This window comes from Garra rufa, chromosome 1 (genome assembly GCF_049309525.1).
Source record: "Garra rufa chromosome 1, GarRuf1.0, whole genome shotgun sequence".
Taxonomy (NCBI): domain Eukaryota; kingdom Metazoa; phylum Chordata; class Actinopteri; order Cypriniformes; family Cyprinidae; genus Garra; species Garra rufa.
In genome coordinates this window covers 50,270,539-50,287,917 of record NC_133361.1, presented here as the reverse complement: position 1 = coordinate 50,287,917, position 17,379 = coordinate 50,270,539, and the positions used below count along the sequence as shown (strand labels likewise).

The window sequence follows — 17,379 nt, the reverse complement described above, 5'->3', positions numbered from 1 at the left end:
TTGGCTGTCTGTTCACTGACTGAAGTGCTAAAATAAACACGCACGTTTGTTAATAATGTTTGAGCCTCATTTATTTTGTGTTCCAAAATTATATACATATGTATTTCATTTATATATAGGCCTATATATGCACGTTATAATTTATATTTATAAAACCCGCGTTTGGGAGGGGAAAATCGGGGCAAAATCGGGCTAAAACTCCTGTAGTGTGAGCCGGGCTTTAAGCAACCATGACCCGCTCTCCATGAAGAGGCGGAAGTTTTAGCAAAGGATAAATGGATTTCCAGCATTAAAAATCGCTTGCAGTAACTCTGCTATTAAATGTATTTAAAATGGTTATTCCTGTGCAGCTATGATAAGCTGTTTCTCCAACTTGGCAGTGCGTTCAATGTTATTAAGGAAAAGGATGAAGCTGTGTGGTTGGTTCTTGTCACAAGACCTGTGGTGAGATGTTTTTATCTCTATGCGGCTCGGACGCGCCTGGAAAAAAAAGGAGTGCGTCGCGTATATCTAGGTCGCGACCGCGTCGCTTCCATTATGAGCACGCATACCGGGCGTCTACATTTGAAATAAGGAACTTGAGCGCGCAAAAGACGTGACATATGAATGGCCCCTTTGACATTTAAATTACACATAATCACTATAAATCACTTATAATAATAATAATAAGAAGAAGAAACAGCAGTAGCCTAATAATTGGCTAAACCTTTCAAATATTTATATATATTTATATTATATTTATATATTTTATTTGACTCAACTGATTCATTAAAATCACTGAATCTTTAACAAATGAAACAATGGACTTAAAATAAATTATTAATTCAATTAGGCCTATATTTGATCACAAACAATGATTAATTCCTCAATGAAACATCACTAAATATTATAGCCTATCTTTTATAATTATACCTACTATAGACAATTATTGACTTTAAATTTACTGTAATACAGAGATGCTAACTTGGGCAGAAAGCACTTGACATGTTTAAGACTTGAAGCTTAAAGTTGAGGACTTGCAACTCGACTTGGACTTGCCCGTCTTGACTTGGGACTTGACTTGGGACTTGTCTGGCTTGACTCGGGACTTGACTTGAGACTTGAATGCAAAGACTCAAGACTTACTTGTGACTTGCAAAACAATGACTTGGTCCCACCTCTGCTAATTACAGTATCTTACTGGCAACAGTGTTGCCAGTAAGTTACTGTAAAAACCCTTTGAAATGTCTAACAGTGAATTTAAAGCGTCCTTGCTAAATAATAGTATAAATTTCTACTATTAGTAATTTATCTAAATCAGGGGAGTTGCTAGACCTAAAGCTCTACTGGGGCACAGGCCCCCATTACTCGTTAATCCAGTTGTTATATGTAGTTTAATGTCTTTATTTTGGGATTATCAACGTAAATTATAACTCAAATTTGAGATTTTACTGGGACACAGCATATTTTTACTGGGGCACGTGCCCAAGTAAAAAGGGTCTAGCAACGCCCCTGATCTAAATCATGTTCGATTCTTACTATGGCCAAAGGACAAATGCACCTCAAGTACTGCAAATGCTGGAGATGAACCGGTCCGCTGAAAGTGTGTTAACCTGTAGCAAGCTTCCCGTGGGTCTCCAACTTCATTAAGAAAAGTCTTCACATCTCTGTAGATCAGCCTGCGGTTGGAACAGACTTTGCGCTCGCTCAGGGTACCATATGGGGAGCTCCTGCTGGCTCCTCATCGGGCTTTTGCATGTACAGACATGTAATGGAAGTGGATGGGCACCAAACCTTTAAAAGTAAACAAAAACATGCACAGACAAATCCAAATTACACCCTGCGGCTCGTGATGATACATTGATGTCTTAAGACATGAAATGATCGGTTTTTGCGAGAAACTGAATGGTATTTATATAATTTTTTACCTTTGATACACAGCCACGTCCATCTGTCATGAGCACGAGCTTATCATCCGGCTCGTGACATGTGAACGCGCTCTGGCGTAGTATATGCAAAAGCCGTAAGGGGAAATCAGTGAAAAGTCCCGGATGAGTTTGCGCAAGCAAACATAATCTTTTAGCTTTAAATCGGTTTAAAAAATCAGGATACGCGCAAGTAATTACCATTTTGAATAGCTGCTATACCCACAATCTCTGTGCTCTGTGTAAACAATGAGTGTTGTATTCATGCGACAGATCGCTTCCGGCGTTTGCGTATTCTACGCCAGAGCGCGTTCACATGTCACGAAACCGGATGATAAGCTTGTGCTCAGGACAGATGGACGTGGCTGTGTATCAAAGGTAAAAAATGATATAAATACTGTTCAGTTTCTCACAAAAAATGATTGTTTCGTGTCTTAGGACATTAATGTATCGTCACGAGCCACAGGGTGTAATTTGGATTTGTCTGTGCATGTTTTTGTTTACCATTAAAGGTTTGGTGCCCATCCACCTCCATTATTTGGCTGGCAGACTGCACCGGTTTTCGTTAAAAATCTTTGTTTGTGTTCTGCTGAGGAAACAAAGTCACCTACATCTTGGATGCCCTGGGGGTAACCTAATACACATCAAAATTTAATTTTTGGGTGAACTATCCCTTTAAGGACAAAAACCAGACAAATGTCTTGAAATATATCATATGATCGATGTCTTGAGGTGTGGTAACCGTAGTATAAGCGGAATAATTGACTTCGGGCTGTTGAATTCTTAGAAAATAATGCACACCCGAGGTGGTGATGTGGCCACAACGCAAAGCAGAGTGGCTGTTACACCTCGTGTGCTAATTATTTTCTAAGAATTCAACATCAACGTCGTCAATTATTCCTTACATGCATGAGCATGAAGCTGCATTTTCACAATACATGAATTATAGGCTACTTAGGAGTAACCGTAAAATGCTGCAAATCATTTTGTCTTACACTTCAAAGCTTTTAAATTTAGGCCTGTGTACACTTCCACAACTCGTACCCTGCGTATGCAAGTTTTTTAGGCGTAGTTGTACCTTTATAGTAAACCATTTTATCGAGAATTTGGCTGCATTAAAATACAGTATGTGAGCACAGACAGGCACAGGCGTTTTATGCCAAGGAGGGTGCTAGCCTACAACCCTCTGAGGGAGTGAACTAGGAATGACGCAGCCTTCCATTTGAGCCTTCTATTTTCTCCCATACATTCTGTAAAATTAATACAAATTTGTACGATTTTATTAAAAAGTATTCCCAATATCTTAAGTCTCCAAATTGGTTAGTTTGAAGTCGTGATTTTGCCCTGAATGTTCCCTGCTTAAAAATTCTGTTATCAGATCAGACACACGGCACACCTCACAAACGTCAAAGTGCAAAATTCTTCCAGTCTTGTACAGTTGTTCACTGTGTTAATTTGTGTTATAATACTGTTATTCGGAAGAAAAAAAATCTAGAGGTGTGCTGTAGGCTAAATGATAAACGATAATGGAGTCGAATCTTGGACCCAGTATTCATTACTGGGTAAGAACCATTTTTTTTCCCTCTACAAGACAGCCACTAAACAACCCTGACATGTAACATTTACATTTTCAAAATCCAGGGTACTGTATAAACCGCAATTTACTCACCTTTAATCCACGGGGAAAAACAGGCTGCTCAGTACGGACACAGGTGAAACAGCATTTTATTTTCCAAACTCACATAACAAGTTGGTTAAGTATCTTTTACATACTTCTGGTTCGAATGGCTCATGCACTTTCCATTTATTGTTTGGGCTCAGTTTAGTTGCCAAGTTGATGGATGTGTCTCACAACAAAAATTACTACCAATATGACTGCTTTAACAGTGCGAATAAATAAAAAGTTGAGCTAACTTAAAATAAGGCAAACTATCCCAAGTGCTTTCTTAAGTAAACTCAACAAACAGGGACAGGGACAGGGACTTTTTTATTTATTTTATTTTGTAACATCTTTTAACTCTCTGTACAATTCAACCTAATTTAATTATGGTAGGTTTGCATTTATTAAAAGATTGGTTTGCATTTCACTGTGTGTTTCTATTAATATTTATTCTGTTTTGTGAATTATGTTGCATAGCATAAATCTGTTTTTTAAGCAGTGCAAATATAGTACAGTCGGACTATATTTTTGAGATTTATTTTTATTTTTTGCATTTATTAACAAATAAATCAAAACTTTAAATTAATCATAACTATTTATTAGATGTATCCTTTCACAGTCTGTGTTTTCATTTATAAATATGTTTGATGCAAAGTTATCTATGTGTAAAATATTAAAATATGTTTTGAAAATGTTGATGGAACAAACTAATCTATGTGCACGTATATTATTGAAGAGCAGCCATGTCTCACAAGGTAAATGAATCTTAGTTAAAAAAAAAAAGCCAATGTAATAAAAATATTTTCGTTTTTTGTACATTTACATACCTGGAAAGGGAAAATTAAATTGTGTAGCTGTGTGTGTACATCATGAGTTCAACTTTCATTTCGTAAACAGTAGGGATTAACTTTTCACATTTCACATTAACATTAACTTTTCACATAACTTTTTCATTAACATTCCTTCACCGGACCCAAACATACGCAAGTTTCAAAAGCCACTGGCTCAATTATATCGTATAGTAGTAATAGCAGTGTAGATTTTCAATTCAATTCAATTCTGGCTCTCTACACCGGCATTTAGCAAAAACCAGAAGCATTTATGCACACACTCGCTAGACCGGAAATCTAAGATGGCGGAGATATGCAACCAGCCAATACTATGGCAGACAGTGACTAACCGAACAAGTATGCAAATGCTGCTGTCAAATCTGTAATGTCCTTAAACACAATGGCATCTTCCAGAATTATGACCATGTTGGTTACTGTTGGAAGTGATGTGACGGCAGCAATACAACATGCTGGCATGCAGACAAAGTGGCAATCCCTCAAGAGCTGTTTTTTTCCCCAATGTGTGGTAATGTCACTCACCTAAGAATTTGTTTTATATATACAGTCAAGCCCGAAATTATTCATACCCCTGGCAAATTCTGACTTTAAAGTTACTTTTATTCAACCAGAAAGTTTTTTTTTTGGACCGGAAATGACACAGGCTTCTCTCAAAAGATAATAAGACGGTGTACAAAAGGCATCATTGTGGAAAAAAAAATATTTCTCAGCTTTTATTTTCATTTGAACAAAAAGTGGCATGTCCAAAATTATTCATACCTTTGCAAACTGCCACAGTCTATGGGAAAATCCAAAGTTCTATACCATTCCAAATAGTCCAAGCTGTTCTAAAACATCCTAATTACCCTGATTCATTGAGAACAGCTGTTTTAATCAACTCAACAGCTAAAAAACAGAAGCTCTCTGCTGTTGGTTTGTGGACAGTCATGGCCAAGACAAAGGAGCTCACTGAGGACCTGCGGCTGTCCATTGTGGCTGCTCACAAGTCAGGAAAGGGCTATAAGACCAGATCTAAATGTTTTGAAGTTCCAGTGGCTACAGTGCAAAGTATTATTAAAAAATACAAGACAGGACGTGGTCGGAAGCCAAAAGTGACACATGTGCTGGCCAGGAGGATAGTGAGAGAGGTGAAAAAAAGAATCCAAGGATCACCACCAAGGCCATCCTGATGAATCTGGGCTCTGCTGGTGGCAACATCTCAAGGCAGACAGTCCAACAGACACTGCACACCACTGGGTTCCACAGACGCAGACCAAGGAGGACACCACTTCTCCAGAAAGGGCACACAAAAGGCCGCTTGGCTTTTGCAAATGCTCATCTGGACAAGGAAGAAGACTTCTGGTCTTCTGTTTTATGGTCAGATGAAACAAAAATTGAACTGCTTGACCACAATGATGTAGCCTTCGTTTGGTGTAAAAAAGGAGAAGCCTTCAACCCTAAGAACACCATCCCCACTGTCAAACATGGTGGTGGGACATGTGGGTGTTTTTCAGCCGGTGGACCAGGGAACCTAATCACAGTAAACAGCACCATGAAAAAGTCAATGCATCAAAATTCTCAACAACAACATCAGGCAGTCTGCAGAGAAACTTGGCCTTGGGCAGCAGTGGACATTTCAGCTCGACAACGACCCAAAACACACAGCAAAAGTGGTGAAGAAATGGTTAGCAGACAAAAACATTAACGTTTTGCAGTGGCCCAGCCAGAGTCCTGACTTAAATCCAATTGAGAATCTGTGGAGGGAGCTAAAGATCAGGGTGATGGCAAGGAATCCCGTCTAACCTGAAAGAGTTGGAGCTCATCGCTAAAGATGAATGGGCAAAAATACCAGTGGAGACATGCAAACAGCTGGTCAGCAATTATAGGAAGCGTTTGATTGCTGTAATAGCCAATAAAGGTCTAAGAATAACGTACTCGCGCGTGGCTAATGTGTGTAACTGATTGTAATCGTCTGTACCTCCAATAAAATCGTCATTCACTGGTAAGATACTAGTTTGCTTTATTCAGCCCATACAGACTAGTCCTGACTTCATATTTCTTATAGAGGTGTGTTTGTTCCGACCAATCGCTGCACAAGTTAAGGTCACATATGATAACGAAAGCACGTTTGTGCTAGCCCTCCCGGAACCCATAGAGATTGCATTGCAGTGCCTGCCTGCAGTTTAAAAAAAAATCTTTGTATAAGTCTATGGGAACACTCGGGGAGAATTCAAAGTCTAAGATAAATCGCCCAAGAAAGGGTGGTACTACACACAACGTGAATTGATGAAAATACTGTAATGCAGTTTTTTTTCATGTTCCAAAGGTTATAGTACGTTTGCAGTTATGTACAGTAAGACTGACTTACTACAGGTGATTCCAACACATTACAGCATGTTGGAAACATCGTTTCCATTGTCTTTGGAAAGTCAAACTGAACAAAACATTCTATGAAGCAACTTCCTCCAGAATCACTGTCTATTAAAACCACAAATGAGCTGAAAAGGAAATGCAGGTGTGAAATGCAAATACCATCGGCTCACCCTTTCAGTGAGCTCCATTTTTCTCCGCAATTTTTATTTCCTTGTCTTTTTATGACAAATTGAATTCCACTGTTCAGTTGCACTGAAAGTGAATAAAATAGATGGCATTGTGGCACTGACATCCCAACTGTGACATCAGAATTGCGAAATTTATGAAAGAAAAGGTCTTTGAACTGGGCTAAACAAAACTTCTGTCACTCCCAACCCATATGACGTTATGTGTAGAACACAAAAGAAGATAATTAGTTAAATGCTCAAGTTGCTTTTTTCCCCATATAGTAAATGTAGATGAGGTCCAGAGGACCTTTTGTGTTCCACTCCAAGACACTGTGAAGATATGAAGCTGGATACAGTAGTTTTTCATGACCCTTGAGGTTGCTGAATTGGTTTAGCGTCTGCTGTGATGTGAGAGCAGAAGGAGTCAGGAAGGCACTTGGCGTACTCTACCAGCTCGTAAGACTCACGGATGTCCGAAAGGCCGAGCCAGAATACAATCCAGAGACCGTTTACGAAACTGCCATCACAGTGCTTGAAGTACCTGAGGATTTTAAAGCAGATTGATACATGAATGATGGATGACCAAAGACTGGGAATCACAACAGGGCAATGTGTTTAGGACAGTCACAAGACACACCAGGGATTGATGCGGTTCGTAGTGCGGGATCTCCAGAAGAGCTTGCCCAAGTCCTGACGAATACACTCCCACAAGATCTGACCAGTTCCTTGGCCTTGTTTACTGCTGCTGACCACAAATTTGTCCAGGTACGGAGTGCCACTGTTTACAGGCTCTGTGGTGATTATAGCAGCTGCACTGTACCTGCAACAAAACGCAAGTGCAGATTCGACAAGCTCATACTGCGGAAGCAGAATACTTTAAAACTATGTTCATGGTTCACCACAAGCTTGTGATTCAGTTCAAAAACAGCACAACTGTGGCATGTTATATAGTTTGTTTGGTATGTTATGTCACTGAGTGAGTTGTGTTTAACCATCAGTTTTGTTTGTTGCATAAATGTCTGGTTAGAATGTGGCTAAGCTGCACATGATTGTACATGACAGAATTATAAAATACAAATTTAAAATAACTTCAAAGTAATTTTTAACATGTCTGGTAAAATTTTTAGCTAAGCAGATTCATCCACGTCTAAACATATTAGAATAGCTTTTAGTTGTGTCATATATCTTTGGCTATACTGAATAATTAAGGCATATAAACATAAATAAATGACATATAAAAACAATGCACTTACCCCTGAGACAGATAAATGGAATGCAGTCTACCGTTGAGAGAAGATATATAATCCTCTCTCAGGTTCTTGTCAAAAGACTTGCTAATTAGTGCCAAGAGACGGTCAATGTCAATGTCATCTAGGCTACTGTATCTGTGAGGAAAGAAGTTCTTCACATGAGATCTTCATGCAAATCAGAATTTACTCGTCCACATGTTCAGACATTTTGGGGAATATTGGTTGCACTTTTTTTACAGTATGTGCACTTACATGTACTTACCTATGAAAGTATTATGTAAAATAAGGTGGTAGAGTTAGGTTTACATAATGTATCTTATAACGTTGTACTTCAGTTACATCTGATCAAATGCACATTAATATTCTTCAGCTTGGGCTAAACACATCATTTTTGTTTGGTTGGAAGTTGGAACAGCAGCTACGCTAATTATTTCGCTATTTGTTTCTCTGTCTCTGCCACGGGATTTCCATCCCGTGGTAACTAGGATTTACACAAGATTCAGTCTGGATTCAGAAGAAGAGATGATACCAACCCCTCAGAGGACCGCAGATGATACCAGCCTTGAGACAACATACAGCACTACATAATTTTCCTACAAGTTTGATTACAGCACATAATCATTGCAATTAGTGTTCATGATCTGTTTGATTACACAGTTACTGATTTTAACATTTATATCATATGTACATCGACTTAACATACAGTATTCACCACTAATAAGCTACTAAATATATTGTAGTAGCCTAAACTTTTGTACAGCTGCTTTGCAACGATTTGTATTGTGAAAAGCGCTATACAAATAAACTTGAATTGAATTGAATTGAACTGAATAGTAGGCCTGGTTATTGTAATTACTATAAGAAGTACATAGTATGTATATAAGTCACAGGACGGTAAAATAAAGTGCTACCGAAATATTTATTCCATGCAACTTCTGTCATTAAGTATTCTAGAATATTACAATAGCTTTGCATGAAAAAGAAACCAGAATTTAATTTGATATTCACTGCTAATCTTCACAAGGTTTGACATGATTGATGTCAGTTGACATGGGTGTGAGTAAATAATGACTGATAATTTTATTTCTTTTTATAGACTGAACACAATATAAAATGTTCATTTCTAACACCTTCCAATGATTCTGAACTTCTGACTGAGATATCCAGCCTAACTAATGGTAATGAAAACTGCTTGTTCATTCTTGATTATTTAATTACCCCCTTAAAACAAAAAGTGGTTATGAAGTCTCATACCGAAACAATCTCATACCTGTGAATGGGATCTCCATTTTTAAATAGTGTGCCTGAGCCTGAAAAAGAATAAAAAAAGACACATTGTGTGTTTAAGATATACAAATATAGAAAAAACGTTGTTCTTTTTATTGGCCCGATATTCTGTTATCACTAACCAAGCTCTAAATCGTTAAATGGTTAATGTACTACTGAATACATTGTTCTGCTCATTTATGCTGTCAACCTCACAGGAAAAACACGTGGAAGCTCCTAAATCATATAGAGAAGGACTTAGTAAGCAGGAAAGGGTGCGACAGTTTCACAAACTAAAGTTAATAGGTGGTAAAGATACGTACCAGCAGTATTAATTAAGATAATAGCCTTAAATTTCACCTACCTAACCAGAAATGATAAGAACAAACATGAATCAGCAAAATATGCGAGTTTTGCTCGGTTCAGTGCCGCTCTGATTGATGACACATTGTAAAAACACTCCATTGTATTCTCAATAGTACTGTATATGGCATGCTTTAAAAAGTATGACACTGTAGGTTTTCAATGCATTTGGAAAAATTAGCCTACTGTAAATCTAAACAGTAGCCTACTAAATGAGCGTGAAAAACAACACATCTCCTCATGATATGGCTCTGTGACAGACTCACCATGAAGATGAAAGCCCACAAGACAATATATACTAGGTTAACTTTATTTTTCGCACTCAGTTTCTGAGTCAAACTGCTAAATCTGGCCTTTTAACCCCCACAATTAGTAGGTATACGGTAAAACACGTATCCACTTTTCTTTGTCGTCTTGTACGTATTTTTTGTATGTAACTTGCTCACTTTCAGTTAATCCGTGGTAATCATTTCCCTCCATACTCGGGACCATCGTGAAAAAGGCGGGAAGAGTCGTCGCGATAAAGAAGACTGTTTTAAACATTTTGAGATTTGTTGTATCATGTTATATACTGTCACTTATTAAGTACTTCAACACTTCAAACTTTTATTTTTATATTTCCACTGGCACAACGTGTTACTGTGATTTTACTATTAGGTTGTCATTGTAGTTTTTTTTTATTGATGAAATAAGTCTTAATGTGCTCGTAATTATGTGTATTTTACTGAAGTTCAGCTATAAAATATAAAAGATGAAGCCTGGATAAACCTGTTGCTGTGAAGCAATGACTTGATGATGTTATTATTTAAAATAAAAATAAGTCTAATGCTGTGCTTTGTTTTACAGTACGATTAAAATGACTGTACTTAGTTTTACAGCAATGCTGTGACAAGAATACACAGCACTGTGTTAGTGTTAATTTGATAATCAATATGTAGTTGGGTCGTAGGTATGCTAACAAAACATAATATTTGGCGGGCTGCGTATCATCTCCTTTGACTTTAGACTTTGTCTTTGATAAGACTTATTTGTTTTAGCAGGTGTGTGCTTCTTGTCTTTTCTCACCCTTATGGCTGAAGAGCTCAGTGAGAAGCGTGTCCGCTGAGGTGAAGACAGCTGAACTCTCCGCTGGCAGCAGGTTGAGCAGCTGCGCAACTTCACTGATGCGTTTGCGCTCGACGTTACTCAGCCATTTCGCAGAACTCAGAGCTGACAAATCTCCCGGCAATGATACCAAACCCATCACCTGAACAAATAAAGAACCATTTAGCCCGCGATTTCTCAAGTTTATTCATGTTTATGTATATGTTTGTGAGCTAAAGTAAGTATTCCCACAAAAAGGAAGTAAAAGTCAAAGTAAAAAGTATGTAACACAAAAAGTACTGCATTTGAAGCTGATGCACACTATCCATAAATTGTATTCACGTTTTCTAGTACACTTCTGTAACAACAAACTGCAACACTACCACCTTGTGTTCACTTCACGCTAGTATAATTTAGGAAGGGTTACATTGACCTATTCAGATTTGGCTTACATCTTCCTTGAATGTTTTTTTTTTTTTTTTTTTTTTTTATTAAAAAGTTTCCATAGGTAAATTAATAACAATTACAATTTTAACAATATTTCAAGTGTGATTTATGAGATTTTGAATGCAATTTTTCTATGTAAACTGCAAAAAGTTGATAGTTTGAAAATACACTGAATCAAAAACTATCATAACATCTTAGTTGATAATTCAGTATACTTTATTTTTGACAAAACATCCTATGTTTCAGTAGTGGCAGCATATTTCCAGTAGTGACGGTAATGTTTTAGTAGCGACCACATCACATTGCAGAATTTTTACCCACATACTAAAACCCTACTAAAACATACAAAAAAAATTGCAAAACTGCACTAAAAGTTTTTTATTTATTTCCCCCAAATAAAGGATTATTTGTTCCCTTTTGTCACTACCAAAACAATGATGACATGTTTCGGTCGTGGCTGTTACAGTAGTGACAAATGTATGGGATAACACCCTAAAAAACAAAGACTACCAGAACTTCACCAAATGTTTTGGTCGAGACAATTTTGGTAGTGGCAGTTTTGGATACTTTTGAACCTAGCTCAAAGATGCTAATCAGCACATGGTTAGCTAGCACATTTCTGAACATTTGTACACACATAAAAAGTAAATGTTACACACATAAAAACTTTCCCAAAAAAGTGTGTTTAATTTAACTATGTAGCTACGAGAGGGACACAAATATTTTCCGATCATAGATGTAGGGGTGTAGTTAAAATCAGTCAATGGACTAGAGCATACACTGACATGAAACTGTGGGACACATTTTTTACTAAAAGTTTCATAATTGACAAAGAAAATATAAGACACTTTTTTTTACTTAACTTTTTTATCTTTTTTTTTAAACAACAATGGAATAAAATGCAAAAATTATTTCAATATAATTTTCATAATTTGAAATAATAGGGGTTAAGGTTCAGGACAGCCACCTCCCAATTAAAAGTACCCACTGAATGACTATTTACTCCAGTCTTCAGTGTCACATGATCTTTCAGAAATCATTCTAGTATGCTGTTTTGCTCGAGAAATATTTCTTATTATTATCAGTGTTAAACAGTTGTGCTGCTTGTTTTTTTGCAAACCATGAAACTTTTTGGGGTAAATAAAAAGTTGAAAAAACTTACCACAGGCTTTTAAAGGTAGTATATACAGTCAAGCCCAAAATTATTCATACCCCTGGCAAATTCTAACTTAAAGTTACTTTTATTCAACCAGCAAGGTTTTTTTTGACCGGAAATGACACAGGCTTCTCTCAAAAGATAATAAGACGATGTACAAAAGGCATCAGGATAGTGAGAGAGGTAAAAAAGAATCCAAGGATCACCACCAAGGCCATCCTGATGAATCTGGGCTCTGCTGGTGGCAACATCTCAAGGCAGACAGTCCAACAGACACTGCACACCACTGGGTTCCACAGACGCAGACCAAGGAGGACACCACTTCTCCAGATAAGGCACACAAAAGCCCGCTTGGCCTTTGCAAATGCTCATTTGGAAAAAGAAAAAGACTTCTGGTCTTCTGTTTTATGGTCAGATGAAACAAAAATTTAATTGTTTGGCCAAAAAGGAGAAGCCTTTAACCCTAAGAACACCATCCCCACTGTCAAACATGGTGGTGGGAACCTAATGTTTTGGGGGGTGTTTTTCAGCCGGTGGACCAGGGAACCTAATCACAGTAAACGGCACCATGAAAAAGGAGCAATACATCACAATTCTCAACAACAACATCAGGCAGTCTGCAGAGAAACCTGGCCTTGGGCACCAGTGGACATTTCAGCACGACAACGACCCAAAACACACAGCAAAAGTGGTGAATAAAGGGTTAGCAGACAAAAACATTAACGTTTTGCAGTGGCCCAGCCAGAGTCCTGACTTAAATCCAATTGAGAATCTGTGGAGGGAGCTAAAGATCAGGGTGATGGCAAGGAATCCCGTCTAACCTGAAAGAGTTGGAGCTCATCGCTAAAGATGAATGGGCAAAAATACCAGTGGAGACATGCAAAAAGCTGGTCAGCAATTATAGGAAGCGTCTGATTGCCGTAATAGCCAATAAAGGGTTTTCTATTGATAGGGTTGAATAAAAGTAACTTTAAGTCAGAATTTGCCAGGGGTATGAATAATTTCAGGCTTGGCTGTATGTAACAGAGGGCAGCTAGTGCAGGTAAACCTTACACCCCAGGCCTCCAAACACAACACATTTTATCAATAAAATGAAATAATACCAAGCTTTCTGTTAGTCACATTTACATCTTCCCCCTACCTTGTGGTTTTGGTTGCGGATGCCACCTGAGCTGTTCAGGAACATGACTTTCAGAGGCTGGAGTGACTGCGAGATGGCTGCTGTGACCTGGATCGGACTGAGGACAAAGGAGCGGTCAGTCGCATCGCGACCCACTGGACACACCAGCGGAATGACTCCGCAGTCCAGAGTCCACTGCAGAAGAGCCGAGTCCACAAGAACTGAGGGAGCACTGCTGATACATGCAGACAGAACGCACAGACACAGTGAGTGAGATAGGAGACTCCATTATCAGCCCATTATCACTCGGTTAAAGTGGCTGCTAAACCTGCTCTCATCCTGAGTGTGCTGCAGTTGTAAGAGGGCTTCTGAACTAAAGAAGGGCATCACATTGGCTGAGTTGTGCTGAAGTGCTTCTGTTAAAGCCTGACAGTGTTTCACCATCATAGTCCTGGCGCTGTCCTCCTTCTCCATCTCCGGGGGGAGTCCCATCACCACCACAAGCTTCATATCCATCCGCTGGAGAAACGAGAGTCCGAAGGCCAGACTCTGAACCATCTTACGGCTGTCAAACACTGAAGTGTCAACCTGCAGGCAAAGCAAAAATCAGCTTCAGATTGTTCATAAAAATATGTACAGTTGAGGTCAAAATTTTACATACACCACATCTGTGGATCATTCAGGTAACAACACAGTATTAAGAATCAACTGTATGTAAACTTTTGAACGGGATAATTTTTATAGATTCAACTATTCTTTTCTCTTGTGGACTATATGTAAATGTCTTTTATGTTAAATATCTTATTCGAGTCAGTACTAAATAAAAAATGACATGCAATTTGTATGATCCCGCCTATTTTGGTAAAAAATTTACATTTAGCAGATTCTGCAAGGTGTATGTAAACTTTTGACCTCAACTGTGTTTAATATATATTTAATATAATTCTACTGAAAAGTATAAAACAACATACACTTTTTTATCATTTAGACTACAAAGTCAGAAAGAGTCTGCTTCTTTTTTTTTACTAGTTAGTTAATTTAGTTTGACCAGTGATCCTGAAACAGAAAAAAAGGCTCAATTGTCTACAGAGTCAACAAACTCGGATGACAAAAAGGATCTGTACACTCATGCACAATTTTGGCAGCAGCCTGGATGAATTGTCAGCAGAGTCCTCACATGAAGCGTTCAAATTCAGCTTCTGATTAAACCTAGGAAATATGTACAAATATGCCAATTTAGACTTGACATATAGCTTAAAAAAATATTATATTTCTATAATAATTTTTACATTATTGTTGATTAATAATAAATAATCTAGATGAATAAATAGATATTTAATTTACACTTACAGTTTATAAAATTACAATAAAATAACACCTACATCAACATACTAGCATCATGTAAATATAGAGTTGCGGAACAGGCTTAAAATGTTTATAATTGATTAATAATACATAATTTATATTAATACACTTATAGTTTAGAACATTATACTAAAATAAAATCTGCATCAATATGTTAGTATTATTTAAATAATATAAAGCTATGGAACAGGCTTAAATTGTTATTTTAGAAACTTAAAATATAAAAAAATGAAATTATTTTTTCCGTAAGAATGTGCGCAGCCATTTGTAAATTTTATGTGTCTGACTTCAGGTCTCATCTGCATCAAGCACTATTTTTAGAAAGCAGCTGGTTTTACTGCTTGATATTGCAGATCGGTGTGTCTTACCATATTATTTCAATGTATTATCTTAAATGTGAACATACCGGTTTGTAGTGCAAACAGTTTTACCGTTTACTGCACCTTGTTCATATTTCTAAACAACCGGAAGTCTCGCCCATGAGCTTACTTCTACGTTGAATAATAAGGTGGATAAAAAAAAGTACAAATGAAAATATCTAATATCACAATTTAACATCTTGTATGTATTGAAATGTAAACGCAAAATAATCAAATTACAATTAACATATATTTATTAATATAAAACACCATTAAATAAAATATATTTTATTAAACAAAAATAAACATAATTGTCACGATTAAAATCTAATATGAATTATACAAAATAATCTACATCAAAATAAAAATAGCCTGTATTTCGTAATTTATAAAAATTAGTCATTTATCCAAATCGCGTTCGATCCTCCCTATGGTCGCAGGACAAACGCACCTCAAGTACCGCAAACGCTGGAGATGAACCGGCCCGCTGAAAGTGTGTTAACCAGTAGCGAGCTTCCCGTGGATCTCCTCCAACTTCATTGAGGAAAGCCTTCACATCTCTGTAGATCAGCCTGCGGTTGGCCCAGACGTTGCGCTCGCTCAGGGAGCCGTAGTAGGGGAGCTCCTGCTGGCTCCTCGCCGGACTTTTGCTCCCGCGGCCCGCGGCGCTGGATGCCCTCATGCGCTGGTTCACTGAGGTTAATCTCCGCTGATGATGACCGCTCCACTGCTGGCTCGGGGCTGGCGGTCTCGTCCAAAACTGGCCAGCCATGACCACGGCCCTGCAACCGGACGAACCGCTATTGACTTTGGCCATAAGTCGCGCAGGTGAAACTAATGCCCCCCTAAAACCTATACATTCGCCTGACAGTAAGTTGCAGGGGTGAATATGGTCCAGGCGCGGCCACGTGGCTGAATCAGCTGTCAGGAACCCGCTTCCATGGTCAACAACGCGCCCCAGGCGTGCTCCCGTTTATCCCATAAAGACAACAAAGTACAAAAGTGTTATTAATTTAAATGAATTGAGTATTAAAATGATAAAGTATAAATGAAGTTTCAGTGCTTTAAACTTAGTGTTTTCTTGAGAATTATTTTTATTTTGCATTAAAAGCTCAACAAATCATTATATTATAAATAAATAATAGAACAAAAAAAAAAAATAATAATAATAAAGCTAGCAACCAAAAAAAAAAGAAATTGTAATTAATTCTCTGGGACAGTCTGATACTTGCATTTTATGTAAATCTTTAAAGATCATGATAGTTTTTCAGTTCCAGGAGATTCTTTTGTGTTATATAACATGCTTAAGTCAATCCCTATCCACTGAAACCTCCTACAACACATCTGGTTTGATGTATATTGATGTAAATATGTTATCTTGTGGACCATAAGGCAAATTCTAAATGTGACCCTGGACCACAAAACCAGACAAAATACATTGTATGAGACAAAATTGTAGATTTTTCTTGTATGCCAAAAATCATCAGGCTATTAAGTAAAGATCATGTTCCATGAAGATATTTTGTAAATTTTCTTACTGTAAATATATCAAAACTTAACTTTTGATTAGGAATATGCATTGCTAAGAACTTCATTTGAACAAATTAAAAGGCCATTTTCTCAATATTTAGAATTTTTTGCACCCTCAGATTCCAGATTTTTAAATAGTTGTATTTCAGCCAAATATTGTCCTTTCCTAACAAACCATCCATCAATGGGAAGCTTATTTATTAGGCTTTCAGATGACCATTATGGCCTTATGTGGTCCAGGGTAAAAATGATTTGATTTTCTGTATTGGCATGTGTTTTATGCAAATATCGACAAATGTTCAACAATAAGATTGTTTTTATTTTTTATTTTTTGCAGCTGTCTAGTTTGTTGGTTCACAACCTATTAATCAACCTATTTGCTAAAACATTAGAGTATGCCTATTCATATATGTCAGACAGAAAGCAGCAAAAGAGTCGTATTTAGGCCATGTGAATTCTCGAAAGCTGGTATTTCCCTAAAGAAAGAGATATGCCAGTCCCCAGTTAGG

General features: G+C 37.5%; 1 protein-coding gene across 1 annotated transcript; it reads right to left on the bottom strand.

Moving 5' to 3' along the window:
- Positions 1-4,133: 4,133 nt before the first annotated feature.
- On the bottom strand, positions 4,134-16,157 carry nags (N-acetylglutamate synthase). The gene is made up of 8 exons (XM_073833478.1): positions 15,792-16,157; positions 13,945-14,204; positions 13,638-13,851; positions 10,876-11,056; positions 9,452-9,491; positions 8,185-8,316; positions 7,569-7,751; positions 4,134-7,472 (listed from the first exon to the last, which is right to left on the bottom strand). The coding sequence occupies exons 1-8, from the start codon at positions 16,155-16,157 to the stop codon at positions 7,295-7,297; spliced, it is 1,554 nt and encodes a 517-aa protein (XP_073689579.1). The 3' UTR covers positions 4,134-7,294.
- Between the last annotated feature and the right edge of the window lie 1,222 nt (positions 16,158-17,379).